Below are 26,260 nucleotides of genomic sequence, written 5' to 3'. Positions count from 1 at the left end.
AGTCAGATCTTAAGTGCCGAGTTTTTTGGGGCCTGAGAGGTGAGAAAAGGTTGAGAAGTCATGAATTAGTCAGCAGAATGACATGATGTGGGAATCATGAGGTGCATGATGATGAAAGGGGAAAACCTGAACCTGTCTAATTAGTCTAGCATGCACTCTATTACATTTTCAACCAATGGCGCAATTTCATTTAAAAGGCACCAAATATTAACCTCCACTTGGTCACGTAACGTAGCTGTAGTGACTCAGCTGTTACAACTTACACCTCAGTCACCCCCGTGAGAAAAAAGGTCAAATGACAAGTTTAATCGAGCTGCCCTTAAGTGTAAAATGGGAACTACAGTGGTTTTAATTTGATCTGAAATACATGGTTCAAGGGAAGTTTTCTAGACCATGTTTTGCATGTGAACTGATGTCTCTGATGTGAGAATATGCTGACTCAGAACTCAACCCAAAACCTAAGAACAACACTCTCAAATCTTATTACGAAGCTTATTCGAGCTACTATCAATGAAATAAGGACACTGATAATGTAGATAATGATGATGTATTTCCAGTCCCATCTTCACGTCACCGTAAACAACAGACTACACAACTCAGTCAGCAGTTTTTTAATCAGGTTTCCAATGAAATCATATACTCGATCTGCGTCATAGTGGACGGAGCTGAGAGGACACAAGCGAGCTTGACTGTTATGTTATTTGCTTAAAAGTACACCACAGATATTATATCCATTGGTGCCTTACAGTTCATACCTGTATAAATAGCAGTTGACAGAAAAAGCTCAACCAAAAGTCCATTTACAGAGCCCTGTTTCTGGCACTGTCCGATGTCCGAAAACACTAGAAGAAGAATTGGAGGGACAATCCCCTTTATTTGTCACACAATTACATACGTGCAACACATGCCATGCAGTTTGTTGAAATTTGTCCTCCGCCTTTAACTCATCCTGGTCGCCTTCCTCCGCAGCAGACCAGGAGTGGTGGGCTGCCGTCCGACCGGTGCCCAGGGACCCAGTCTCTTTCATCACCATTGGTCAGGTGGTGATCTTCTTGCATGCTTTTAGTGGGGGTATTTTTATGGAGGATACCCCAGGCCCTTTTTCCTCAAGCAGCAGGCACTGAAGGCATGGTGAAGGACACGCCACCAGCGCCCACAGCAGGATTCGAACCGGGACCTTCTAGCTGTGAGGCGACAGTGTTACCACTTGTCCCACCGTACCACCACCGTACTAGCGATGTGGCTCTATAATATCTGAACCAGCGTTGGCTGAATTGCCATGTAATTTGGTACAGACCTTCAAATTTCCCAGACGATGACTCCTCATGTCTTTGGTGATCCCCTGACTTTACCTCTTGTGCGCCCATCAGATTTACATCTGTGGTTTGAAAAGAAATATCTCAACTACTGAATGTTGAAAACCCCTGAAATCAGATTGGCAACCCCAAGTGCCTGTCACATCGGTTTATATGACACAAATAAGCTTAAAGGCTTTAATTTGAGAACATAAAACTACCAGACCAAGTAAGACTGTAGCAGCAAAACCATTGAGTGCGCTGAATTGAGCAAGGAATTGAGCAAAATTTATTTGTCAGAGGAAGAAAGTGTCATTTCTTCTTTCGAGAGTCACATGGTTTCACTTTAAGTGAATGACAGGCTAATGAAGTAATGAGGGACCGGAAGGTTAAAGCCAGGCCTGAGTGTTCCTCTGAAAATCACCCTCACAGCATTGTTTTTAAGCATCACGCAGCACTCAGGACATCACCTCTTATTCAGAAGCATTCAAATGTGCGTTATTTCTCAAACAGACGTTCGCCTGATGATTCTGGAGAAAAGCCAAACAATAGCCTTCTGTCTTGCCAGCGAAACTGAGAAAACCCCTTTGATGGCTTGTCAGGAAGCAGGAAGCAACTGTACTCTGACATAGGCTTACATACTAACATGTGTCCCACATTGTGGGAAAACACTGTTGCTGCTCTCAGCAGCGCGAGAGATTGAGTATAGTGCTGACAGAAACTAGTCACCACTTCCTGTGTACCTGCTAGCTGTGATTTATTTCATGCACTGATAGACAACTGTTCAGCATTTGCATCCTATTTGAAATTATCAGCAGTTTTCCCATGACGGTTACTCTTCAGCTGTTACTGTCAGAAAACAGATGCATGCATGCAAATACGAATCCACATGTAGGCCTTTAACCACACACATGCACACATCAACACAGTAATCTTTTTACTGGTCTTTATTTTGGAATAGGAATAAACAGGTTGATAACAAACGACAAACCTTTTCATGCATGTATCACTTTTTAACAGCAGGACAAAAAGTTTTTAAAGGACATTTCTTCTTACTGGGAGTGTTTTCTGAGTGCCTGTTTCTTCCCCGCCCCTTTTTCTGCACCCATAGAAAGAAAAGTGCGTTCAACTCCAGCACATGATACTAAACCAACACAAGTTTAAATCAGGACAGACTGTGGCTTGAAGAGTTTCACTGAAAACAACAGTTGGGGGTTGACAGTTGACTGACTGGTGATCACTTTGTTTCCTACTCTGCCGCTCTGCTAGTCTGCTTTCATCAACACCTACAAGGCAAAAACCCGAAAGTGACAAACTGATATTCTAATTTAGAGTTTTGATGTTCAGAAAAAGTTGAAGGATTATTTGCATCCGTCTGTGGTTTCTTGATGTTTAATCGGTTCTAAAACTCTGTAAATATGTTGCATGATCTTACTAAATGTGTCAGTCTGATTCAACATGAAATTACACAGAACCGATCAAGGTATCATCGTAATAGCCCTGCATACTGTAGAGACAATGCATGCAAGCCCAGGCCTGGTCTGTTATGAGACATATAAAAAAAAACTTAACATGCAAGTTCAGTGTGTCCTGGTGGGCCAGCATGCAACAAGATGAGTAACAGCAACATCCCCGATCCAACCAAGGACAGCTATTGCACGTCATCCCCCTTTCTCTCTCTCACTTTCTCTACACTCACATCCTGTAAAATAAAGGAAAAAATGCTTTAAAATATACCTTGAGTTGGTTACTGTTCATACTGCAGCCTCCCTCCTCATGATGGTTGAGACATCATAGTGGGACTTAAGTGTGCATCATGTAACGCTCCTCAGTCCTGAAGGGGACATACATCAACCCACTCACCTTCGTCTTTTTTTTTTTTCTTTTCAGCTTTAGCCCATCAGGCAGAAATAATGTCAGAAAAACCAGAGCGTTCATAGAAGTAACTGACCTGTAAAACCACACGGTGGTTAATACGTGCAGTAAGTTTGCATTTGAAAACAGCTCATAAATCCTCTTAAATACTCAAGATATTTGTTTACAGAAATTGCAGTTAGCCACTCACATCACACACTCCCAAGTCACTTCAGTGCACGGCTTTTCATGGTTCATGAAGAGACACAAATAGTCTAGTAAGCTGAACTTTACTGCAGTGTGGCGCCCCCTTGTTGAGCCAGTCAGCTCCAAACACAGTGATGTTTATTCAGTCTTCACTCATAATCATAATTCATTTATATGCCCCTCCTAATTCTACCGCCTTCTTATTGTTGATCAAACTGGGGTTCACTGGGCCAAAAGAGGGAGACGCCCATGTTTTCTGGTTTCTGCAATAAATTTGCATGATGTTTTGATGATTAAATACATTCTCAACCAAAAAACGACCAGACATTTGGACATATTTGGTAGCTTTTATTACCCCGTACTTTGCACAATACAAACAATGCACATCTAGTGTAATATTAGGTAGATGTATCATACTCTACAAGAGCATTACTTCATGAACATCATGTATATTTATGTTTTTTTTTTCTCTTACACTCCATCACCCACAGCAATACGAAAAGTACACAGTTTAAGATTCCAGACAAAAATAATCTATACCCTTTGTGCAGGGAAGTAGGGAAAACATTCTAGATAGCTATCCATGTGACTCATATGCAAGAGCAGAAAAAGTCAATGCAAGAAATTTGGTGTATTTTCAATGATTAGACTTTCACAGAATGTCACATCATTGGAAATATGTTTTGTGTGAAATGCTGGAGTGTTAAGGTAACAAATTAAAGCAGGGTTGACCTCAAAGGGCCAGGAAACTGAAGGATTTGAATGGCTTTGAAGCTGTTCACTATTAATGACCAAACTGGGTCTGACTCAATGGTGCTTGACTACAAAAGGGACGGGTGAAATTAAGACCGATGAGCAAAGTATCAATAATAGATGGTGCTAGAAAGCTAAATATTACCTAAAACCAACTGATAGATAAGACTGCAAAGCTTCAGGCAGACAGTAAGTGTCCAGTTCAGCAAATGGACAAGGCCTCTTCAAACAGGGACGTGATGGTAATTGCATAGAGCACTGAGGGAAGTGTGCTAGCTACTGTAAGTGAGCTCCAAATTGAGACGCAGAAAAAAAGCACAGCTGAAGGAGGCTATCATTTGTCACTACTTCGTTTGCGTGTTCAGCTGTGCGCACTGCCAGCCGCGCCGTGCCCGCTCTTCACTAAAGCCAATAACTACTGAAGATGCCAGATAAAGCATGAATAAACAATTCCCCGTGGAAGTGCTTTTTTCCGTCTCTCTTGTCTTACAGCAGTGGAACTGATGGTTTCTTGTCCGAACCACAGTCGTAAATTTTCCTGTCTCACCCTCTGGACACCTGTTTAACCAGCTGTCTTGTGTGGAACTCATTCATTGGGCTCATATCTGAAACAGACAAGCGATACAAATGAAATTAGACACATTTCTTTAGAAAAAAGAACAACCATGGTTTATCTTAAAGGGCCATGTCTGTGTTTTTGTTTGTACAGAGGGATTTGATGATATTTGCATCCTCACCTCTGCAATCGTTTTCTAATTTCTTTGATCTGCTCGTTCTTCTTGGTTAGGATCTCCTTCATGTTGCGGTAAGCCGCAGTTTGCTGGAACTTCTTCTCCAGCTCCTGCACCATTACACATAAACACATGACAATAACTGCAAAGAAGCCGAAGGCCCCCAAACCAACTGTCTCGATAACTCAATAACTGGGCAGCAGAGCGAGTTTATCTACCGCAAACAGCTCTGACCGACAATTCTGGCTGTTAACTTCAGATGCTGGTCGCTGTGAGCTGCACCGACCACAGTGACGTACCTTCTCTGCCAAGGCCAGCTGCTCCTGCACTCGCAGAAGCTCGTGTTTGGAAGCAATCAGATTCTCCTGCAGATCCTTCTGGGAGACAGCGTTGGCACTGAGAGACCTTTCGTAGTCCTCCCTCAGCGCTGCCACTGTGTCCTCGAGACTGCTGATCTCCTGGGATTGAGCAGCCAGCTTGTGGGGAAAAGAAACGGAGTTCAGATGGAATGAATGGCGAACACATCTTTACGCTACAGGGGATTCCTATACACAGCGATGGACAAAAGCGACGCTGTGGTCAGCTGCATACGTACCATTTGAGGTCCGAGTCAGCAGACAAAACCAAATGACAGACAGCAAATGTTCAGAAGCAATAAATTAAGAAGATAACGGGTTAAAAATAAAAGTCGTGAAGTGAAAAGCAAACTGAAAATGTCACAAAAGAAGGCGACGCTACATGTGACTCCAAACTGTACCTGCTGTTCACCTTGCACCTTCTGGAGGTCTTTCAGAGCTCTCTCTGCTCTGGTTTTCTCATCGAGTGCACTCATTGCCTGTGAGAATCAATTAGAGCAGAGAGTTAACAACACCAACTAGATGCCGTGTGTTCAAAAACAGCATACTTATTGTTATACCTGGGATTCTAAAGTCCGCAGCCTGGCTTTCAGTTTACCGTTTTCCTCCTGTAGTCTCCCTATCTCCTGAAGAAATATCAAGAGAGGTGTGAAGGAGTGTGTGAATATGATAATGAAGGCACAGCTTTCTAGAAGTCATCTGTATTTAATCCATGCAGTGTATTTCTTTACCTTGTTAAGAAGTTCAGACACTCCACCTTCATTCAGTGGTGCTAGCTTGGGTTTGCTCGTTTCCTGGTTTATCTGAGAATAAAGTTAGCGCTTTACAACTGAAACAACGACAGCACTGAAATAGGAAGGGTATGAGATTTCAATGAAAGAATAACCAGCTCAGAAAATACTATACTTTGCTATTACCATAAACATGAGACGTAAGAGTAAAAATAATACATCATTTGTATATCTGTCTAGTCTTTCTTGATGACTCGTGACTACCTACCCATGAAAGAGCAGAGTCCTGCATTACAGAGTTGATTTGTTTTCTTTTACCGTGCATCATGAAACCACACGTCGACCTCAGTGATGTGTGACTTCTGAACCGCAAGGCTACGTGTGGAGGCCAGGCGGCCTGACAAAACTGCTTAAAATGCAAGGGAATGCTGCACTGCTCTCTAGTTACTGAACTCCATGTGGGTACAAATATCCCGCAAACACATGATTAATGACTACGTTGCCGGCGATGTTTGAAGGTCTGCACATGATGGAGCTGCACATTAGACTCACCTTATCGGTGGTTTTAAAGTCAGTCTTCTCAAATTCAGCCACTTGTTCGAGCAGCTCCCTATACGGGCGGAGAAGAGCAAAGAATTGACACCAGAATAATGAGGAACATCACGGAGAAGTGAATACAGAAAAAAAGCTTTAAACCTTCTCAAATATTATCTACAAATTTAGGAATAAATCATATTTCTCAACACAATACAAAATATGGAGAGTTCATGTCAATATTCTTTGAGCGACACCGAACAGCATCAAACTGATCTCACATCTATCTCGGTAACTGTCACCTTTCCGGTGTTGATGTTGATGTTTTTTGGCATGTGAATTATCTACTATTTGGCGGTTATGCATCTCTGGAGGGGAGAATGAACGCTGTTGCTTTTGCTGGCAGTTAAGCACTTGAGTTGTAAGACAGATGCTTGTGGTGAACAGAGCAGCTCTGTAAAAAGCTTAAATGTGGTTTTTAAAAAGCAGACGAACACACGTAGACCGTGACATGGGGCGTATTCCTTGCTTTAGACAGCGTATCAGTCACGTAGGTAATGCGAAAATAAAAGGCTTAGGCCTTGTTTATCCACCCCTGTGTGCATACTACAAACAAAAAAAAATTTCCAAAACATGCCTGGTGTCTTAAGAAGGTGAAAGGTTACAGAGGTTAGACGTTACATGAAGTTCACCAAAGTCACACAGAAGCACATTCAACCCTGTGCACATGAACTGGGCAGCTTGGCCAACCGGCATTCGTTCATAACATGTTAAGCTGCAGAAGTGTGAATTTTATGAGCTTTTTCTCTCACGCAGATACTGAAGATCAGATAGTGTGAAGGTGGTGAATGTGGAACAGTGTTGCTTCCCCTATCTCACCAGTAAAAAGAGGAACCAGACAGCGTGTGCATTAGGCTTTAGTTTTATTTAGTTTCATTTCAGAGCAGATCTTTTGATCAGTAGAACAACCTCTGAGCTCTGAGACGTGACTGTATTTGTGCCAAAAGGCCTGAAAACATCATTTGGCAAAAAAAATCAAGACTGCAAAGTAGATTCTGACAGCAGCTCCGATGTCATTAATCTTTATTACTGGTATCATATGTACATGCCCGCATTGCTCCGTGTTCAGGCTTGTAATATGAAAAAAACTATCTATGGCGCCCTTGGCATTCTTGCTCAGCAGCAAAAAGGACCTTTTAGGTAATTCTGCTTTACTGTACAGACTTTATCACATGTGGACACAAACGTTACCACTTCAAAAGTACACACTCATAAAACATGAGTTTCTAACAGTAACAAAGTAGAATATTATCTTTAGAACTTTAATAAATGTGCAACAATATGTAAAATCATAATTGTAAGTTCAACTTTGCCAAGTATATTAAACAAGTTATGTATAAATAATTATCTTTATTTTCCATCATTTAAATCCACTTTTTTAATGCTTTGAGATTCTTGAGCCACTCTACTCAGCTGTATCGGGCTAGCATCAGCAGTCTCAAAATACAATTTTTTCATAATTTGGGTATACTAACCCAAATAACTGACCCACATGAATGTGAAGGCAGCAGAAGTTGCGGTTTTCAGGCTAACCGAACACCACTGCACAAAGGAAATCAGTGGAAAAAAGGGTTACGTTTGCGTAGTGCATGCGAGCCATGTGGCTTGGCAGTGACCTTTTTGCCCAGCACATATTGTAACATGCAAGAGATCTGAACCTAAACGGCACGCTGGGGAGGAAGTCGTACAGAGTTTTCTCATGAACATAAGGCATGAGGCCCAGCTCACTTCTAACCTTCCCATGACACCCTATTTGACCTTTAACTGCCACATCATCATTCTGTTATTTTAATTTGAAATGTTTTGCAGCGAATTAAATGTGAATCATTGTCATTGCATCAGAGCCACCAAAGATTAGAGATATGATCCTTATGTGCATAAAAGATCCATATCTTACCATTTTTATCTTGCAAGAAGATAAAAATTTGTGCGCACTAAATAAAAATATTATCTTTCAGAATTTTGGAGGCGCTGTGTATTCCATAATATCTGAACATTTTGTACACGTGTGGGAGCAAACCTATGTGTCACCTTTTCTCAAATGCTTGCCAGGCAGGAAGGCTGAATCTGAATCTTCCTCAGTGCTCACCTGTTCTCCAGCTCTGAGATGTCACTCTGCAGCCGAAGGTAAAACTTCTCAGCTTGTGAGAAGAGCTGCCTGAGCAGCAGCACATTGGTGTGGGCTGTGTTGATGAGCTCCATCTCCACCTCCCCACGCACCACCACCTGCAGGCCGTCCAGCATCTCCTTCACTTCGTCCACTGTGAAGGTTTCATCCACCAGCCTTTGGAGAGAGACGTACATGCACACGCACATTACTGGTACATCTGACCTGCAAAAGCATGTAATTGTTGTGCTGCATATTTTGTTCTGTTAAAGATATGACTTACTGTAAGTGAATTAAAGTTTAACTTAAATACAAACGGTGAAACTAAAAACTTAAGCATGTCCAGTCACCTGCTGTCTTTGAGTTCTTCAAAGCATGAGTCAATAGTCTTTAGTCTCAGGACCCTTTTTGAACGTGCAAATCGCATGTAATTGATGACTTCGTTCTGATGGTGTTCATTAAACCCAAATTCAGCCTGCATGGAGACAAGAGGAGAGAAAACAGTAAAAAAGACTGTCATGGTGGATGAAAGATGGACATGAGACAGAGACAGAGACAGAGAGAGGCTGTAATGGAAACCAAAACTAGCTTATAAGCTAACATCAAGAGGATTTCCCCTGCTAATATGTGTCCGGGCCCGTTCACATGAGCTTTCACATACAACGTGCCATCTGGGAGGATACTTGCTAACTAGTGGCCGTTAAATAAAACCGAGTGAGACGCTTAGCATGCTAACTTCTAAAAGCAAACAGGTGGCCCGGCTAGCCAGACACAGCAGATGAAAGCAGCTACTTACCATGGTGGCTGTGCAGCTAAAGTAATGTTTCTAGGTTAGCTGGCTTGAAGACTGAACTGATCCAAAAGAAAAATCGATGTCTCAGCCTCTAATTTAGGCCACGCAGTGAGCAGACTGGAAGCTAATGTCGCTAAAGCTGCTGGAGTCGATGGTTCTAATGAACTCTTTTATATATAAAGTTAAGTTCGGTTAATGTGCCAAACGGGGGCTATATTACAGCTATAAGATTATCTGGCAGATCGGCTAGCTTAGCTATCCAGCTAGTGTTTGCCTTGAGAATGCCTTGGTAACGGAGAATAGCGTCATTACCTTGGTTACTAGGGGTGCGTTCAACGGCGCTACGTACATCACGCAACAAAAATGGTCAACAATACTAAAATACGAGAAATCCACAATTAAAGCAACACCATTGTCATTATAGGCACATTCATGCGCATAGATATTGGTATTATTATAATGGCTACTTTATTCAAGATATTCAAATAAAATTCAATTCAAGTCGTTATTTCGCTCAAGTCAAAAGGGAGTCATTTAGAAGCGCCCATATTCTGTTAACTGTAATTAAACTGTCACAGCATTTAATCATAAAGCCATTTTTGTGTAGCATCATTCAGAAAAGGCATATTCGACACGGGTATTAAAAACGCAACTGAATTAAATTTATCACATGCCTGCTATGCTGTGTCACCTAACCTGAAATTAGGCATGTTCAGTATATAGTATGCAGCAGTAGATGGCAGTACAGAGCTAGAAAAGAAGTGTGAGAGGAGCACAGGTCCTTAAAATGATGAGGCTTATTACTTTTAGGACGCATAGACCTCTGTTCCTCAGCAGCAGTCACCACTGGGAGCATCTTCATTCACTGGTGTCCTTTATCCTCGGGCTCAAGGTCCTTCACACAGTTCAGCAACTGGCCCTGCTACAGGGGTGTTAAAAGTCAAGCCAAATTCACAGCCAAGAAGAAAATAGTAGTGGAAATAAACATGGAAATAAAAGAATCCATGATCAGAAAAGACATATGTCTTTTTTCTTAACACTTTAGATTAAATTTTTATATTGTGCTGACATTTGGTCTGGAAGATCTTTCCATTTTTAAATTTTGATTTGCTTATTATAAAAGAATAGCTCTACTGAGCATTTAGCATGCTATTATTATCGTTGCAAGCAGAGCAGTAAACAAAGTTTGTTTTCATTTTGCATTGTGATTTTCTTCCTTCACACACTGGTTGCTGTATTGAGTAGTGAGTCAGGCAAGACTGAACAAGCCGAGATAACATATTTGACACTGATTGGTTCAATTCCGACTGTGTCTGTCAGTCACATTATGCTTATGTCAGTAGGCTATGTTTTGTAGTTTTACTGTTTTCTTCTGCAACTTCAAACACTTTTCATTGTTGATCATGTAGTATCTGTATTGCTCCAAATTCCTAAAGGCAGATATGCCTCCAACAACAGTAAGTTAGCATATTGCAGTGTTTTATTTGCACATTTAAATTGCATTTATCCCACTATTGATATATGTTTCAGCTGATTAAGTGGTGGGACTCTGCGTGCTGTTACACCATCAGTCAAACTCAGCCGTAATCAACCCCCCTGAGGCCACCAGTGCTTCTACTCATTTAACTTCATGTGAGCCAAATAAAAACTTCATAGAGATTCTGTGGCACTGTCTCCTTATCTACTATCCATGTTGTTAAGGAGGTTGCTAAGAAAGAAGAAGGAAGCTTTTTTTCCCCTCATGTCTCTCTAGCTGTAATTAGATTAGACTAACGGGCAGCGCATGGTTGGTCACCTAATCAGATGCCTCATAACGTGACAACTTGGTGTTGCCCCGTTAAAGTCCACTGCGCAACATCACTCAATCACAGAGGCCGAGATGTTTCCCCTTTACCTTCAATCGCGGTGAGTCATTTACAATTTCACACAGGTACATGACAATACGAGTTTAAAACCTTATTATGAAGTCATAGATGACTCTAGGTTTTTGTGAGAGTCCCAGAGACATGTATTTTGACTCTTGTGGCAGAACTAAAATGGGTAGATGTTGATGTCATTATCTGCAGCTGGTCTAGGAACTACTTCAGTAATATGGCAAAGAAATTAAATTAGACAAGAATGTGGGTTATTGCAATAGTAAAGGTGAGTCTATCCAAAGAAAATACCTGAATGAGTTGCAAAAATGTAATATATCATAGACAATAAAACCAAAGCAAAACATTAAAATAATTGTAGGCTTATATGAACGAGCAGTCGAAAGATGTATGTTGAGTAAACTGTTAAAGGGCAAAGGGTTGGGGAGGAAAATATAATCACTTATATATAATTACTTAAGTTGTGTGTACTCGTTTTGTTTGCAAGTAACTGAGAGTTACTAACTCTGGAAATTAATTCTGTAAAGTGTTTATAAATGAAAGACCTTGATAACCTTGAAATTACTTTCTTTGTGACCTTGATAGCACAGATTTGTGTATGCACCTGCGTGCGTATGTGTGTGTGGCCAGTTAACTTTTGTCCTGGTTGCAGTCTTCATGTTGCTTTTTAAACTTGACAAACACTGTACACTGAACTTTACCTTGACCAGAGTTATTGCTGTATTGGTGGTGCAGTGTCCCTAGAGGGCATAATAATCCTTCTTATTAAGTATATTGTTTTACCCAACAGGCTACGGATACCTGGAAACCTGCAAAAACGTCCTATAAGATGTCAGAAAGCAAAAGATGCAGAGACGCAAATGCAGAAATAGACAAATGTGTCTTTTTCCATTTCATTGGATCAAGTCACAAAGATAACTTAGAAAGTCCTCTTCAGCAGGGTGACTATCAAAATCTAGTTATTGCCAATATTAGTCTATCTTTGACTCTCGAAAGAATGGAAAATATATGCAGTGCGAACTGCCTGGTTTTCAAACTGTCGATGAATGACTTCTTAGTTTCAAAAGCAGCGAAATGGGAAGAAGATTTGACTACCAAACCCAGTCCGCATAGGTCCGAGACAAAAAAACTGTTCAGAGGTCAGTTTCGACTATATGTATCAATAAAAAACACTGAAGAAAAAGAAGAAAAACCGATCTAGAGTCAGGTATCTGAATAATTCCGCGTCCCGACAAACCAATCAGCTGACAGCCGCATGACAGGCAGGCCTCACGCATGCGCAGTAGCCCACTTCTGGTATCAGGAATATGGCAGCGTCCTGAGCGCTGTTGGGGGGAGTACGCCGTTACTGAGCACCTTCAGCATCAGAGTGGGAAAACTGAGAAGCACCGGCCGCAGTCAGAGGAGGGTGGGGGGCTGAGGGACATCTACGAATAACACCCGCTAGCGATTTTACAGGTAAAAGCGCTCGTTACCACCTGCCACTGTCTTCAAGCCATCTTCTCCATGTTTGCTTGATTGAACCCCGCTGCTAATGCGACTAGCTAGCTCTCCCCCTAAACCTGAGTGATGTGCTAGTTAGCCTCTAGCTTGAGGCTAACCCAACATTAGCCTGCCACAGCCCCTTTTCTGCATTTGGCAAACATATACTCATAACAAACGTGTCCGGACTGTCTTTTGTTCGAGTTAGGTGGAGCAATAGCGTCGACATCGCTCAAACGGTCCTGTCGTGCTTGTTTTTAGCCGCACAGTTAACCGTGTAGGCCCGCTGCAATGAAGCAGAGTTTGGCTAAACGCTTGAGAGCCAGGTAACGTTAATGCTGCTCGTCATGGATTTACTGGGCAGATCGGGAGCCAGCGCACATCCCCAAATAGACTTAAGAATCGCCTTTAGCTGTTTTAACACGTTTTCTTTCGTACTTTTTTTTTTTTTAATCTAAAGTCACATGTAAAAAATCAGCAAGTTTATCCTGGTTTGCAAGGAAGTGGTTCTTGAAATCCTTAGACAACCACATAAGATGAAGTGTAAGTTCCTGACCCTGAAGTTCTCGTCTTGGTAGAGAGATTGCTTCATGGAATTGACAAATATTGGGAGGACATTGCAACATGTCTTCAGTGCAGAAAAAAACTTTCAAGAAGAAAACCACAATGCAGAAACCAGCATGATATTACGCGTTATGTTGTCTGGCCATGTCAAGCATTTGACTCCGAAGGTCCAGATGCCTCCTGTGGATGTTTCATTTTAGTGGCCAATGCTCTGGTTTGGCTCATTTTATTGTACTTTTCACTGCCCTGTCGGTCCAGGTATGGTGAAAGCTTTATAATCAATTTAGTTGTAACTGGGTATATGAATGAAAAATGATTAGGGCCATATAATGATGTAATGACACACGGTAACTCGACCCTTGTACCTGCACAGATGCTGAAGCAGTTTCCTTTTCTGCGTGCTTTTCAGAAAGAAACAGGTGATCCAATTATTCTTGTGCAACAGCTGTGAGAGACAGTGTAGAAAACAGAATAGGCAGAGCAAAAGAGCTGTTTGAACAGTGTCAAGTATTAATTGTCATGACATAACCTGTGGCTGTAGTTTAGTCAGTGGGTACCTCCGAGGCAGTTGACTGTATCCTGTCGTCTGTTTCAGGTGTTGAGATAGGTCCCATGAAAAGGTTTGATACAGTCCCTTTAGAAGTGCTGCTTGGTTGAAGCGAGTATATGCTATAGGATTCTACAGACTGTCAGTTATGTTGGCAAAAGCTGCGTTAAAGTTTCTAAAAAAGTGGTGGGACCTGTCTGGAACGAGTTATCATGTAAATATTGTGTGCTTTACTTTGGGCCTGGTTCCGTTTCTGTTTGCGTCACAGTCCTCCTGTTGACTTTTTCTTTTTTGCTAAACTCTGTCAAGGATGGCTGGCCCATGAATAATTGGCTATTGATCTGCATACGGGCAGGAAAACCTGGGAGGGGTGATCACATGACTCAGTCCTGGAATCTGTCCTGTTTTTTCTTCACACTCATCACAGCGCACTCCTCACAGTAATATAATAAAAATTGCACTGCCCTCTGCAGCAGCAGCAAAGAGCACGCTGTGCGCTGCTTGCTGCTAACATCTCCTATTGTGCGTCCCATCAGCCCCCCGCTTTGGATTTGATTCATTATGCAGCTCCATGAATGCATGTTTGAAAAAGAAAACTGTTTATGCAGAACTTGGCCCTGGACTGTTCCTTGCACCTTTGTTTCCCCAGTACAAGCATCAATTATTGAGATGCTGAAACTGGCTAATTTCTAAAGACCCTCGTGGAGTGTTGTGGCTTCTGAAAACATCTTGTATTTGCGTCTTGAGATCTTTGAACGCCAGACACTTGTCCCCTTGGTGAATGGTGGATGGCTGTTTTGCTGCTCCCTGCTTCAGTTGCACACTGAAATGGAGAGGAAGGAAAACCGGAGTCAGATTTTTCCAGGATACTGGCAGAGTGCTGACACAGGTTCCCCTGTCACAGTGCAGCCACCAGCGAATTACTGCGTTGAGGAGCAGCGAGGCAGTTATTCCCTCCATTTGCTCTATTCTGATTTGTTGACTGGTTTGTCTTTGATGCATTATCTTAATTTGTTTCTGTCACAAAGTGTCACTCCTAACCATCTTAGCAAAGCTTTGGGCTTTGTCCCAGCTGAAACAGGGAACACTTCGGATTTAGTGACAAAAACAAGGATCCAAGTTAATTTGTTGTCCAGGTTTGAGAGTCTCTAGCTGTCTTAAAGGTTAAGTCACAAGGATTTTTCATTTGAATGAGCCACTGGGTTGTAACACTACGCCTAACCCTTGTTTATCCAAAGCGATCAATAGGCCACACTGTCTTTGCACCAGAATTTATTGACACATGCTCAGCTGGTGCACTGTTGTGTTGTTTTTGTGCTTATGATATCAGGCCGAAATGAAAGAGCTTCACGTCCTCTCTGTTGTGCTGAAAAGGTTTTATCCCAGTGGTTGCCTCCTTTTAAAATGGGGCCTGTGAAGAAGCACACATGTGGGAGAGCGTGAGGGTATTAAGGAAGACTGGTTTGTGATAAACTGTAAGTCATGTGCTACCAGCTGCAGCGATTCTATGGTCGCAGCAGAGGTAATGGCAGTGAACAATCCGTCTGTCATGGAGCGATTGGCTGCACTGTCGTTATGTAATCGCTCTTTAGTCTGTGTTCGTTGTATTGCTAAGGGAGTGTCTGGTGGGAGTCTCTCCCTTCGAGCTGCAAAATGTTGAATGACTGTGTGAAGTGTGTGTGGCAGTATATTGCAATGTGTGTTAAACTTGATCTAAAGGTGCAAATTATTTGGTGACTTCTTACAGAGCTCACATTGACTGAGACACAGGTTGTCATTCAACTAAAAATATAGCACTTTCCCTCAAGTAATGCTCAAATGAAGATCTTCCTCCAGTTTATTTTCTGAATCTGTTTTTGGGTTGAGGATGTGCAAAGGCGCCGTTTTTGATCCCAGTCATGAAAACGTTTCTTCTGTTTTGTTTTGTAGGTCCTGTGAAAAGATGAATGTCGTCAAAGAGAACAAAGACCTGGCCTGTTTCTACACCACCAAACACTCCTGGAGGGGAAAGTAAGACCCACAACTTGATTTTTAACCCCACCAACCACAGTTCTGCAGAGATTTTGTCTTGGTTAACAGGCAACATTCACCTTAACGTTTCCCGTTATCACCGTTTAAATACAGTTTGGGAAAATCCTGAAGTCCTGACTCAGTGCTTCCATTGTGTTGACTTCCTTATCTCAGCCAGGGTTAGTAGGTATGCAGACCGCAGTCAGCAGTCCCTGATGTTTTAAGTGACATTGTGGTTACACACTGACATTTGTGTGTTGTGTGGATACAGAAACATGAAAGCTGCTGCACTGAGGGAACAGATATTAATCATTTTCCTTCTTCTTTCTCTTTATATTTTCATAACAGTTACAGCAGCTTTCAACCTACATTTTACTTGCTTTGCGTTAATAGATTTTTATAAACACTGTATTACATCTTGAGAAGGGATAAGACAACATGCAGTACAGTGTAGCAGAGTAACCTGATATTTTAGTACAGTAGCTATTCATCACATGATACAGACACTGTGGGAGAGAAGTAAATCTTTCATTTACTATCTTGTAATAAATCACAAGGTTGATATTTTTTATGCACTCTGTCATTTAGTTTGATTTTGTTCCTCATTTTTGCCTTTCTGTGAATTTAGTTTACAACAGGAAGGGATTGTTTGCACTGTCAGGTGTGTACGCCATGTGTCAGGTGAAGCTGTGACCTTAGTTTAGCACGATTCGATGGTGTTGACAGATGAGCAGATGTGAATTTGTACAGAACATTAAGGGAGAATGAGCCCAGCATACCGTCCCGAGGTCTGCGATCACCTGCTGATCAAATATATTACATGTCAGCACGTAGGGAATCTGTTTTTCAGTTTATAGATATAAAGCTGCACATTTAAGCCACTATAGGCCCAAAAATAGATGGGACTTGGCGTAGATACTTGGTGGCCCTCAAAGCTAAAGGATGGATGAGTTCCAGTTTGAGCTGTGAGTCAGTGGGATCACATTACCAATACCTGTTCTCTAAATGTCTTTGTCCCATTAAGGCCTGCCATTGACTTGGGTAACTTAAGCAGGCCTGCAGAGCATTAGCCATCATCAGAGCTTCATCCTGCTAATGCTTCCTGAAGTGTCCGTCTGAGGGGAGTGTTGATGCATGTGCGGTGGACAGAGGAGGCCGGAACCCCATTCAGAACAGCACAATGACGCAGTTTAAACCCGCGTCGATGGTTGATCTGAACCAAGCCAGCCTTGGTCCATGAACCTCCTCCTGACCCGGGTTGGACATGGATGAGGGATTGCAACTTAATTTATCTAAATGAACATGTGAAGATCATTTATTTGACTCTCCGAAGGCGGAGTGGGCAACCGTGAGAGAGCATGCGAGCAGAGAGAAATGAAAATTTTATTCGGAGCTTGTTGAACGTAACTCCAGACATTAGTTTTCACAGCAGTCTCATATGAAAAGGGTACAGGTCACACACAGCTTTATCAGGATATCCTCTTTTATTTTGCTTCATACCAACCTCAGACACTCTGAGCTACTTCTGTTTTCGGTGGGTAGTAAATCATGAAAACTAATTCTCCAGTTTGATTTTCACCAAACCAAGGTTTGTGTTGGCCCATGTGTGCTGGAAGAGTTCAGTGTCCCAGACTATTATCTGTGTGTACGGACATATTTTCCCAGGGTTTTGTGTCCAAGTGACTAATAGGGACAACTTTTGAAGTTGACTCAGCGCTGAGTGAGAGCGCCGCAGCCTGCAGCCGCAAAACATGCTACAGTGTATTCCCTGCAGGTGTTTGCACACCGTCAGTGTAAATCCACTCAAGGTTTTTGCCGCTGACAAGCTCACATTGTTATTCTAAGTGTCAACATTATGGAAATGATCCCTGCAGATATAGATTTTTTTTGTTAAAGAGTAAGATCCTTTTTGTTTTACCAGAATCAGCCACTTCATCGCTCTCGCCAAAGCCGCCAGACTCCATTTACAGAAACCGTAATTTTATCAGCACAAAACAAACTTCAAACTGTACAGAAACAAAATAAAACTAACCAAAAGCTTCATGGTTCATCTTTCCACTGTTCCAGCAGGACCCTTAATTCACTGAGTTAGACGAGGAGCGAGAGGGAGGGCGGACATCAGAGAGGCAGCGGGGGAAACCAAAGTGTGGAGGCAGAATATGAAACTTTATTTTCACCAGACATTATGACCATAGAGATTTAAACATCTCAGGCTTCAACAGATTTTCCCAGTAAAAAACAAAATAATGGTCTTAGATAGAGCAAACAGTTTCAGGATCATCTGAGATCAGGTGAGAGGAGCTCAGCCCTTCACTGTGAGTCTGGAACACATTCCCAAAAGTGAACTTCTGTCATGTGAACTGTGAGTATTTTCAAAATACGATGTGCCATCAAGTGATGCTCGACGGTATCTAATCACGGCAGACTGTAACTGTTGCAGGGTTGCTTCAATGTTAGAGCTGCATTTCCCATCTCTCCGTGCTCATGATCATCTTTAATTCAAGTCATGTGACTCTAACTTGCAGAGAATATTAGATTTGTTTCTGTGTGGTCTTACTGGCGGCATTTGCCTGATTTTTGACTTAGATTGAGTTTACTGTGTTATTTAAGGGGTCTGACTTTCAAGCACGGAGCTTATCTACAGTTTTTCATTGACTCATGGTCTCCTTTGAATCTCCTTTGAGCGCCTTCACTTGCTCTGACAATAAGGAGGCCTAGCTGCTCCAGATTCTTGAGGTATATTTTTCACTTGCACTTTTACCAGATGTGATTTTCAGTCATTTGTTTCCATCATTGTGGGCCTGTTGCTCACATTCAGCTGGAAGCAGAGTGGTGGAAGAAGACCACTCTTTGCATGTCTGCAGTCGAGTGTTTGCTTGGTCTTGTATGGGGGATTACGTGGTGTTGTCCCAGCTTTGTATGTTGTCAGACAAATCTTCAGCTCAGTCCTCTTTGTGAGAGTTTTTATTTAAGAGTCAGAGTAGAGGCAGTTGTTGAGAGGGTTCAGTCAGGAACAGGAAGTTGCTTAATATAATACGTTATGAAACCCTGGAAGTGGAAGGAAAGGATCTAAAGACATATTGTACAGTACGACGGAAAGAAGAGGAGCCTGTTCTTCATCATAAACACTATCTGTGGTGTAAACTGCCATTAAATACCATTAAAGCATTAAGTACAGTATGTGTGGAAAAGCAAGAAACAGGTTGTTCGACGCTCAAACCAAACCGATAGCTACTGTGACTTATTCATGAACAGCACAAACTGATCACAACTGTGTCAGATTTCCAAAATCTCGCCTGTCTTTTGTTCAGGAAGAGGCGTGCAGTAAAAATGTGATTCATGGTTAGCCTTTTAAACAAACCCTGGACAGAGACGGTTGGATATTGTCTGTGTCCTGAGATAGAATTAAGGAAAAAAAATCACCCCACAGGGGATGAATAATTAACAAGGTTTGTGCTGACACCCGGTTAAGCCAGCCTCTTAACACCAAGGTCAAAATGTGTTGTGAGACAGCACCCTGAGATCAGGACAGAGTCCTGGTCTCAGACGTTTTTGGCCTTAGAGAATGGTGGAAAGGAAACCGGAGAGACGGTTAGGACAAAATTAAGCATTTGTGCAGGCTTTCTGATGGGGAAGGTACACGAAAAGGACATGATGTCCATATAACTGTGGAGAGCGATGGAGGCTGACTGTGGGATGTGCCTTGACCTAATATTTTACTTCAGCCTCGCCTCAGGCCACTGCCTGTCCTGTCTGTTTATGTTAGTCTTGTCCTCTGTACACAAGTACGGATGCATAATGTGGAAGTAACCTCTCAATTTGACTTCCTGTTACTTTTTTTTTTTTTTTTTTTGGATAGAACTAGCCAGTCAGTTTTAGACGTCTTAATGTCGTCCAGCCTTAATGAGGATGTGTGAGAGAGAAAGGAGCCAAGTCAGCATGTTCAGTGTGCAGCAAACAGTGCTATGGAGGTGCTAAAAGAACAAGCTGTGCATAGATGACCATGCATGTGTACCATATACAAATAAACCCACACTTTTAACTCTTTAACACTCCATCCTTAAACCCAAACCTAACTCTATTTTGTACATTTCTTTTACCAAAACCTTCCCATGACCCATTTTGTTATGAATTAGGCCAAAATGCCAACTGAAACTGTTGTCAAACCACGCAGCGTGCTCGCCTGCTCATACACTCACTCGCTCACACATTCACTCAGCATAACATACAGAAAGATTGGCAAAATAGAAGCTCACACTTCCTTCCTACTACGCGAGAAGGCCCCACTTTCAGAGCAGTTCCGATGAATTAGTGTTAGCTGCTTCTGTGTCAGAGTGACTCAGAGCTGCCAACGTACGATAAGTTGCGCCCTTTCATTTTGAAATCGTTGCGAGATCTAATGCAGCAAATGTAGAGAAAGAAGAGAAGATTCCGGGGCAGTAATGGCCGTGTCTAACACGCAGACATTCAGACACCACAGCTGCATTTGCTTCAGTCTGGGATGACATGTCTATGCTGAACGGCGACCGTGAGAATTAAGGCTGCATGTTTATCACTTTCAAACCAGCTAACTGTCTGCGACTGCAGCTCTGAAAGCAATTCGCTTTTGCCATCTTCTTTTCACCCTGCTTGCGCCTTATCTCGACCATCACCTCATAAAAATGTCTGGAAACATGACATAATAAAGCTGCATGTTGGTGATATCAGTAAACGGAGCGCAGTGATGTCACCTGTCTTTGACTCATCGTTAGCTTACAGAGGGGCTTGCAAATGAACCTTTTCCTCTCACACCACCACACCCTCCATCTGATGCAATGGAGCTTAATGTACGTGATGAGATATGTTCATTGGAAATCACAAGTTCGTAGTGTGATGCTCAGAGTCGTCAGGGTGAAATTGATCTGTTAGTCTTGCCTCAGCTAACCCTCACATGTTTGAAAGGTCGCCACACATCCAGCCTCTTTCACACATCCGCTGCTAGAGTTGTGTGGCTGCCCGTGCTGTTGGAGGTGTTGGTGATGGGTAGGCTGCGCTTCTGACTCATCTCTGTGTTCCAGGTACAAGCGAGTCTTCTCAGTGGGGACGCATGGCATTACCACGTACAACCCCACCACGCTAGAAGTAACAAATCAGGTCAGTATGTGTGGAGCCTGTTGCAGAAGAACGCCATTGTCTTTCGGGAAGTCCCTCTTCGCCATAGCTGCTACAAATACATTAATAAACACTTATATTGCTCACAGTACAACCACATAATAAGGTGTTAAAAAAACAATTGTGAAGTGTTTGAATACTGCTTATAACATATTTTTTCATGTTCAAACTTTATGTGTGCGACTGTAACACTGTGTTTATGTCCGTGTTGTTGGTACCAGTGGCCTTATGGAGACATCTGTGGTATCGGTCCGGTGGGCCGAGGTCAGGGAACAGAGTTCAACCTCACATTCCGCAAAGGCAGCGGCAAGAAGTCCGAAACGCTCAAGTTCTCCACAGAGCACCGGACGGAGCTGCTCACAGAAGCACTGGTGAGGGCCAGCGCTCGCGGCTGCCAGCGCTTCACAATGCCTGAACTTCCGTAAACGTATTTCTTTAAAGGGTCTCAGAAGTGGTCTTGGATGTGGCTTCTCCATGCTTTTCTGGTTGTGTCATAGCTGCAGATTTCGCTGTGTTGTCTGAAAACAAGCTGCAGCAGAGTCACGTAATGTGCAGCGCTTACAGATCTCAGGCCCTTGTTGTTCATGACAAATGTGAATCAGCAGATAGTTTGTTGCTGTGATGAAATAAACTCATTATGCTGAGGTGGTTTGAAACCACAACAAAGGCGGGTATTTCCCCTCAGAGCGAATTAAACATATTGTTTTAATTTTGCAATGAAAACGATACTTCATAAGTGTCACACAGGGATGATTTTTCAGCCGACTTTGTTTCTCTGTTTCTTATTCACAGAGGTTCAGAACAGAGTTTTCAGAGGGAAAGATAACAGGCAGGGTAAGTACTGAGAACTATGAATAAAATCATCTGTTTCAGTGTTTGTTTGCCACCGTGGCGACGCCAAAATGTCTAACATCACGTGTGCTGAACAGCGTTACAACTGCTACAAGCACCACTGGAGCGACACACGGAAGTCTGTGAGTTTAGAGGTGACGCCGGGAGGCATCGACCAGATCGACCCGCACACCAACCGGGTGGTGTGTTCCTATGACTACCGTAACGTGGAGGGCTTCGTCGAGGTCTCTGATTACCAGGGGGGATTCTGCATCCTTTATGGGGGCTTCAGCAGGCTGGTATGTGTTCACAGCTTTTGTGTATGCCGTCACGTGTTGCCTTTACAAAATTAAGATTTCCCTTCCCTCCCTTTTCACATCGCCTCTTTCGCTCAGCATCTGTTCGCCTCGGAGCACCGGGATGAGATCATCCGCAGCGCCATCGAGCATGCTGGGAACTTCATCGGCATCATGCTACGACTGAGGAAGGATGCCCTGACCTTCGAGAACTTTGTGACGGACAGGTTGGGGAAGTACAGCTCGGACGAGAGCATCACGTCACTGGCCGAGTTCGTGGTGCAGAAGATCACCCCCCGACACCCGGTTAGAAAGCTCTGTTCTCCCCGTCCCTCTCTGTGGTGTGTGGTTCTCAAATGCCACATTTCCACTAGCGCCGCTCGACCCGACTCTACTCTACTCTACTCTACCCGGTTGTTTTGTGTTTCCATTAGGGATAGTACCTGGTACCCGATACTATTTTTAGTACCTGCTCTGGCGAGGTTCCAAGCAAGTAGAAGCGATACTATATGTGTGACGTCAACAGCCTGTCAGCCACTGATTGGCCGGAGAGTGTCGTCACTGGTCTGCGACGTCCAACACCGGAAAAACAATCCTGCCCCCTCCATTGTAACGCCGGGCAACAGCAACTACTGACTTTATTCTTTATTCTCACTCGAGGGAAATGGCTGCTCGCCTTGCAGCCCGAAGTCTTTTCTGGGTTTCTTCTCTTGCTTTGTGTGTGACAAAAAGCCACAAACCGAGCAGCAAATACAACATCGCCTCGATGTCCTCCATTGTTTGTTGGCTCTGTTTGCGTCGCGTACAAATTGACATCATGGCAGTTTCGCGCAGCAGTGGTATGACGACCCCGCCTACGTTGAGGAGGTACTATGAAGTACTCAATTGTAATGGAAACTCAACCAAACCAAGTAGAGTAGAGTAGAACCGAGTCGAGTAGAGCTGGAACTGTGTATTGGAAATGCGCCAAAAGTGAGGTCCAGGGGCCCACCGGGACTCCATTAACAGATTGTCGAGGGGGTCCATCATAATGGCTTTCAGGATCTTCTCATTTTTTTGCTTTTGTTCTGACTTCTCTTTGTGCTGCCTTTCCTCAGGAGCCCGTGAAGCGTATACTGGCCTTGACAGAGACGTGTCTCGTGGAGAGAGACCCAGCTTCATACAACATAGTCACCATCAAACCCTTCGGAGAGGTGAGCGCTCAGAAACTAAAGCGACACCAAGTCATAAAAATTTCAGGCTGAGATGTTAACACTAATCGTTTTGTTCTCTCTGTGTTGCGTTCCTGTGAGGATAATTGCTAAATGAACTGCCCGTCTTTGTTTTCATTATGTATGAATTGCATCGCCGCACGCTAACAGCTTGGATGAAAGCACTCGAGTCAGTGTGATATGAGTAAACACTCCCTCTGTTTTTCCTCGCTCTCGTCTTCTGTCTCGTCTCCCTTCAGGTATTTGCCCTCATCTGTGATGTAGACAACCCTCAGGTGTTTACAGTTGAATTCATCAGAGGTCAGATCAGGAAGTTTTCCTCCACGGAAAGGTACAGACGTAACTCATTCGCTCTTCTTTTTGGCCCTGTGGCTTCTCTAAATGTTTGTGTTTTTGGCCTCTCACATTTGACATTTTTCAGTGCTGTTTACCGCATTTACAAGATGAGTAATTTCCCCGTGTGCATCAGTCTGCTGCACACCCATGACTCTTTCCCGTTACCGTGTGCTCGCTTGTGATGCATTTAGCGGTGTCTGCTTGTCTGTAGGGACTCGCTGTTAGCCAGCCTGCTCGATGGAGTCCGTGCATCAGGCAACAGGGACGTGTGCGTCAAGATGGCCCCCACGCAGCGAGGGCAAAGATGGGGCCTGCTGAGCATGCCCGTGGATGAGGAGGTGGAGAGTTTGCATCTCAAATTCCTGGCGGCACCTCCCAGTGAGTCCAAGCCCTTCATCTCATGAGATTCATGAACTTGAATTGGATTTTTATAACTATACATTTATGCTCCCCAGAGGATGAAACTGCACCACCATTAGATCAACGTTTTAGTTTGTCCCACACTTTGGTTTATGGTGAAATACTAATGAAACTCCCTTCAGCCTCAGCTGTGCGTCTGTACTTATAATTCATAAGTAATAGCATGCTAACATGCTAAAATAAGACATTAAACATAATACCTGCTAAACATCAGCATGGTAATTGTGAGCATGTTGGTGCGCTAACATTAGCATTTACATCACAGCAGCCACTTTGTGCCTCATGTATTACCATTGCGCTGGAGTCACAGAGCTGAGCTAAGTTTTTTTTTTTTTTTTTTTTAAGAATATCTGGAAGAAAATATATTCCATCTGTTGTAAACAATTAAGTTGTGTATTTGCTTCTTAATCCAGGTAGCCAGAAACAACATATGTCATTGTTCTTATTGTAAAATGCAAATAACATATTAATGAGTTATTTTATCTGGAAATATAGGACATTGGAAATTCAATCTGCACACTTGGTAGCAGGTTAGAAATCTATTTTTATTGTGCAACTTCTAGATGCTAAGAAAAGTCAGTTTTCTTCATGTGAGCTGGTTTAGCTGTGTGACTGGGATAAAATGGAAGTACATGAGGTACAAACTGGGGCTATGTTGTGCTGAAGTCCAGCCTCGCTGAGCCACTAATGTGCCCGTAGGCTCAGCTATTCTTTTAATTGTTTCACCCCTCCTTCCTCTGCTCAGATGGAAACTTTGCAGATGCAGTGTTCAGATTCAACGCCAACATATCCTACAGTGGAGTGCTGCATGCAGTAACCCAAGATGTGAGTGTGTCCACGTCCTGTGTGATTTTCGTCCATGCGCTCGCCCCGAGTAGGATTCACTCATTTCCCTGTCTTTATCTCTTCTCTCTCTTCAGGGTCTTTTCTCCGAGAACAAAGAGAAGCTCATCAACAATGCCATCCTGGCTCTTTTATCCCAGGAGGCCGAGCTGCCGGCTCTTAACTCGGAGCTGGAGAGCCATTTCCAGGCCATCCGACGCCTGGTGGCCTCCAAGGCTGGCTTCCAGGCTTTCACCCAGCTGCCTAAGTAAGAACGCAGCAGTTACCCCACTTCACCCTCCTGCTTTTATTTCTTTAGTTTAAAGCGTACCTTTCGTTGAGCTGCTGGTAACAGGCATGCTCTGTCATTCCAAGGTCTGGTCAAGGGTCTGGAGGCACAGATGCAACGTAAATATGAATCCATACATCTCAGTCTGCCCTTTTGCCCCTTTCTCACCCTCCCTGTTCTTTTCCGGAGTCTTTTCTTAGCCGCCTGTCGATCGGCCTTCTCCCCTTTTATCTTTGTTCTGCTTTCATCTCAGGCTTTTAGACGGCCGCTTCAGAGGGGAGGTTATGTCACTCAGTCGGGCTGTCTGCCTGGATTTGTCTTGACCTTTCATTCTTGCCTTCTCATACTCTTCATTTTTGTCCCCCTCTGCTTTGCTCGTTCTATCCTTTATGTTTCTGTATATGAAGAACCTCATAGTCTCTCCGGGTCACTGAGATGTATGAGAGGACCTGTATTTACTATTTATTTGTTCCTGTGAAGCAAACGAGCCGTAATTGGTTTTCCTGAAAGATTCATTGCGAGAGCAGCTTGGCGTTTCTCCTCACTCAAACACAAGACACCGATCACTATAAATAGATAAATGGTTTATTTTGGCTTGAAGGAAAGCCTCTTTCATATTGTTCCACTCTGCAGTTCAGTGGAAGATGTGACACTTTATGAGCAAAGGAAACAGCAAGCCACCTCTGAAGCAATGAATTCTTTGTGTATCCAACCCCAGACCTTTATATATAAGACAGTATTTCTGTGGTTTTATATTCTGTTGTTATTTCCCTCCACTTTTTCAAGGCATGCTCGCTTCAGTGGTGTTTTTAAATCTGTGAGTGCATGTTTGTGTGCCCCAGATTCAGGGAAAAGTTGGGAGTGAAGACGGTAAAAGCTTTAAAACGGAACAACAACGGTGTGACACATGCTGCTGTAGACATGCTCTGTGCCCTTATGTGTGTAAGTATCTCCTCAGTATCTTGACCTCAAACAAATCCATTCAGAAATATTCACCATCTGACAT

The 26,260-nt window shown here is 43.0% G+C and overlaps 2 protein-coding genes across 10 annotated transcripts in view; one reads left to right on the top strand and one right to left on the bottom strand.

The window, feature by feature from the left end:
* Positions 1–3,689: 3,689 nt before the first annotated feature.
* Positions 3,690–9,743, bottom strand: lztfl1 (leucine zipper transcription factor-like 1). 3 transcript variants are annotated; one of them, XR_011603288.1, is made up of 10 exons: positions 9,425–9,715; positions 8,979–9,103; positions 8,611–8,805; positions 6,480–6,537; positions 5,928–5,999; positions 5,757–5,822; positions 5,436–5,675; positions 5,140–5,316; positions 4,847–4,950; positions 3,690–4,714 (listed from the first exon to the last, which is right to left on the bottom strand). XR_011603288.1 is itself a non-coding variant. In XM_070986223.1 (10 exons), exons 1-10 carry the CDS (start codon positions 9,425–9,427, stop codon positions 4,696–4,698), a joined length of 879 nt encoding a protein of 292 aa, XP_070842324.1. In that variant the 5' UTR covers positions 9,428–9,743; the 3' UTR covers positions 3,690–4,695. The 3 variants fall into 3 exon arrangements, 2 of the variants coding, with proteins under 2 accessions (XP_070842324.1, XP_070842323.1); XM_070986223.1 differs by having other exon boundaries at positions 5,140–5,298; positions 5,598–5,675; positions 9,425–9,743; XM_070986222.1 differs by having other exon boundaries at positions 5,598–5,675; positions 9,425–9,725.
* Positions 9,744–12,579: 2,836 nt separating this feature from the next.
* LOC139346590 (dnaJ homolog subfamily C member 13) overlaps positions 12,580–26,260 on the top strand; it is a 28,337-nt gene continuing 14,656 nt past the window's right edge. For 4 of the 7 annotated variants that reach the window (XM_070985746.1, XM_070985744.1, XM_070985742.1 and 1 more), the window contains exons 1-14: positions 12,585–12,753; positions 15,818–15,898; positions 20,956–21,031; positions 21,271–21,420; positions 21,842–21,883; positions 21,979–22,179; positions 22,276–22,482; positions 23,274–23,369; positions 23,627–23,718; positions 23,935–24,101; positions 24,889–24,968; positions 25,064–25,233; positions 25,341–25,373; positions 26,097–26,196. In XM_070985746.1, coding sequence (XP_070841847.1) covers positions 15,831–15,898; positions 20,956–21,031; positions 21,271–21,420; positions 21,842–21,883; positions 21,979–22,179; positions 22,276–22,482; positions 23,274–23,369; positions 23,627–23,718; positions 23,935–24,101; positions 24,889–24,968; positions 25,064–25,233; positions 25,341–25,373; positions 26,097–26,196 — 1,482 coding nt within the window. In that variant the 5' untranslated portion in view covers positions 12,585–12,753; positions 15,818–15,830. Of the gene's footprint in view, positions 12,754–13,538; positions 13,600–15,817; positions 15,899–20,955; positions 21,032–21,270; positions 21,421–21,841; positions 21,884–21,978; positions 22,180–22,275; positions 22,483–23,273; positions 23,370–23,626; positions 23,719–23,934; positions 24,102–24,888; positions 24,969–25,063; positions 25,234–25,340; positions 25,374–26,096; positions 26,197–26,260 lie in introns of those variants that run through there. The other 3 variants (XM_070985743.1, XM_070985749.1, XM_070985747.1) reach the window with 3 other exon arrangements.

This window comes from Chaetodon trifascialis, chromosome 18, assembly GCF_039877785.1.
Source record: "Chaetodon trifascialis isolate fChaTrf1 chromosome 18, fChaTrf1.hap1, whole genome shotgun sequence".
Taxonomy (NCBI): domain Eukaryota; kingdom Metazoa; phylum Chordata; class Actinopteri; order Chaetodontiformes; family Chaetodontidae; genus Chaetodon; species Chaetodon trifascialis.
Note: the sequence above shows the minus strand (reverse complement) of the source record. Positions and strands in the feature narration are given on the sequence as shown.

Coding starts and splice junctions, on each gene's coding strand:
- lztfl1 (XM_070986222.1), bottom strand. Junction 6,538..8,610: donor ATCTCAGAGCTGGAGAACAG/GTGAGCACTGAG, acceptor CCGCCCGTATAG/GGAGCTGCTCGAACAAGTGG. Junction 4,951..5,139: donor AGCTGGCCTTGGCAGAGAAG/GTACGTCACTGT, acceptor GTAATGGTGCAG/GAGCTGGAGAAGAAGTTCCA.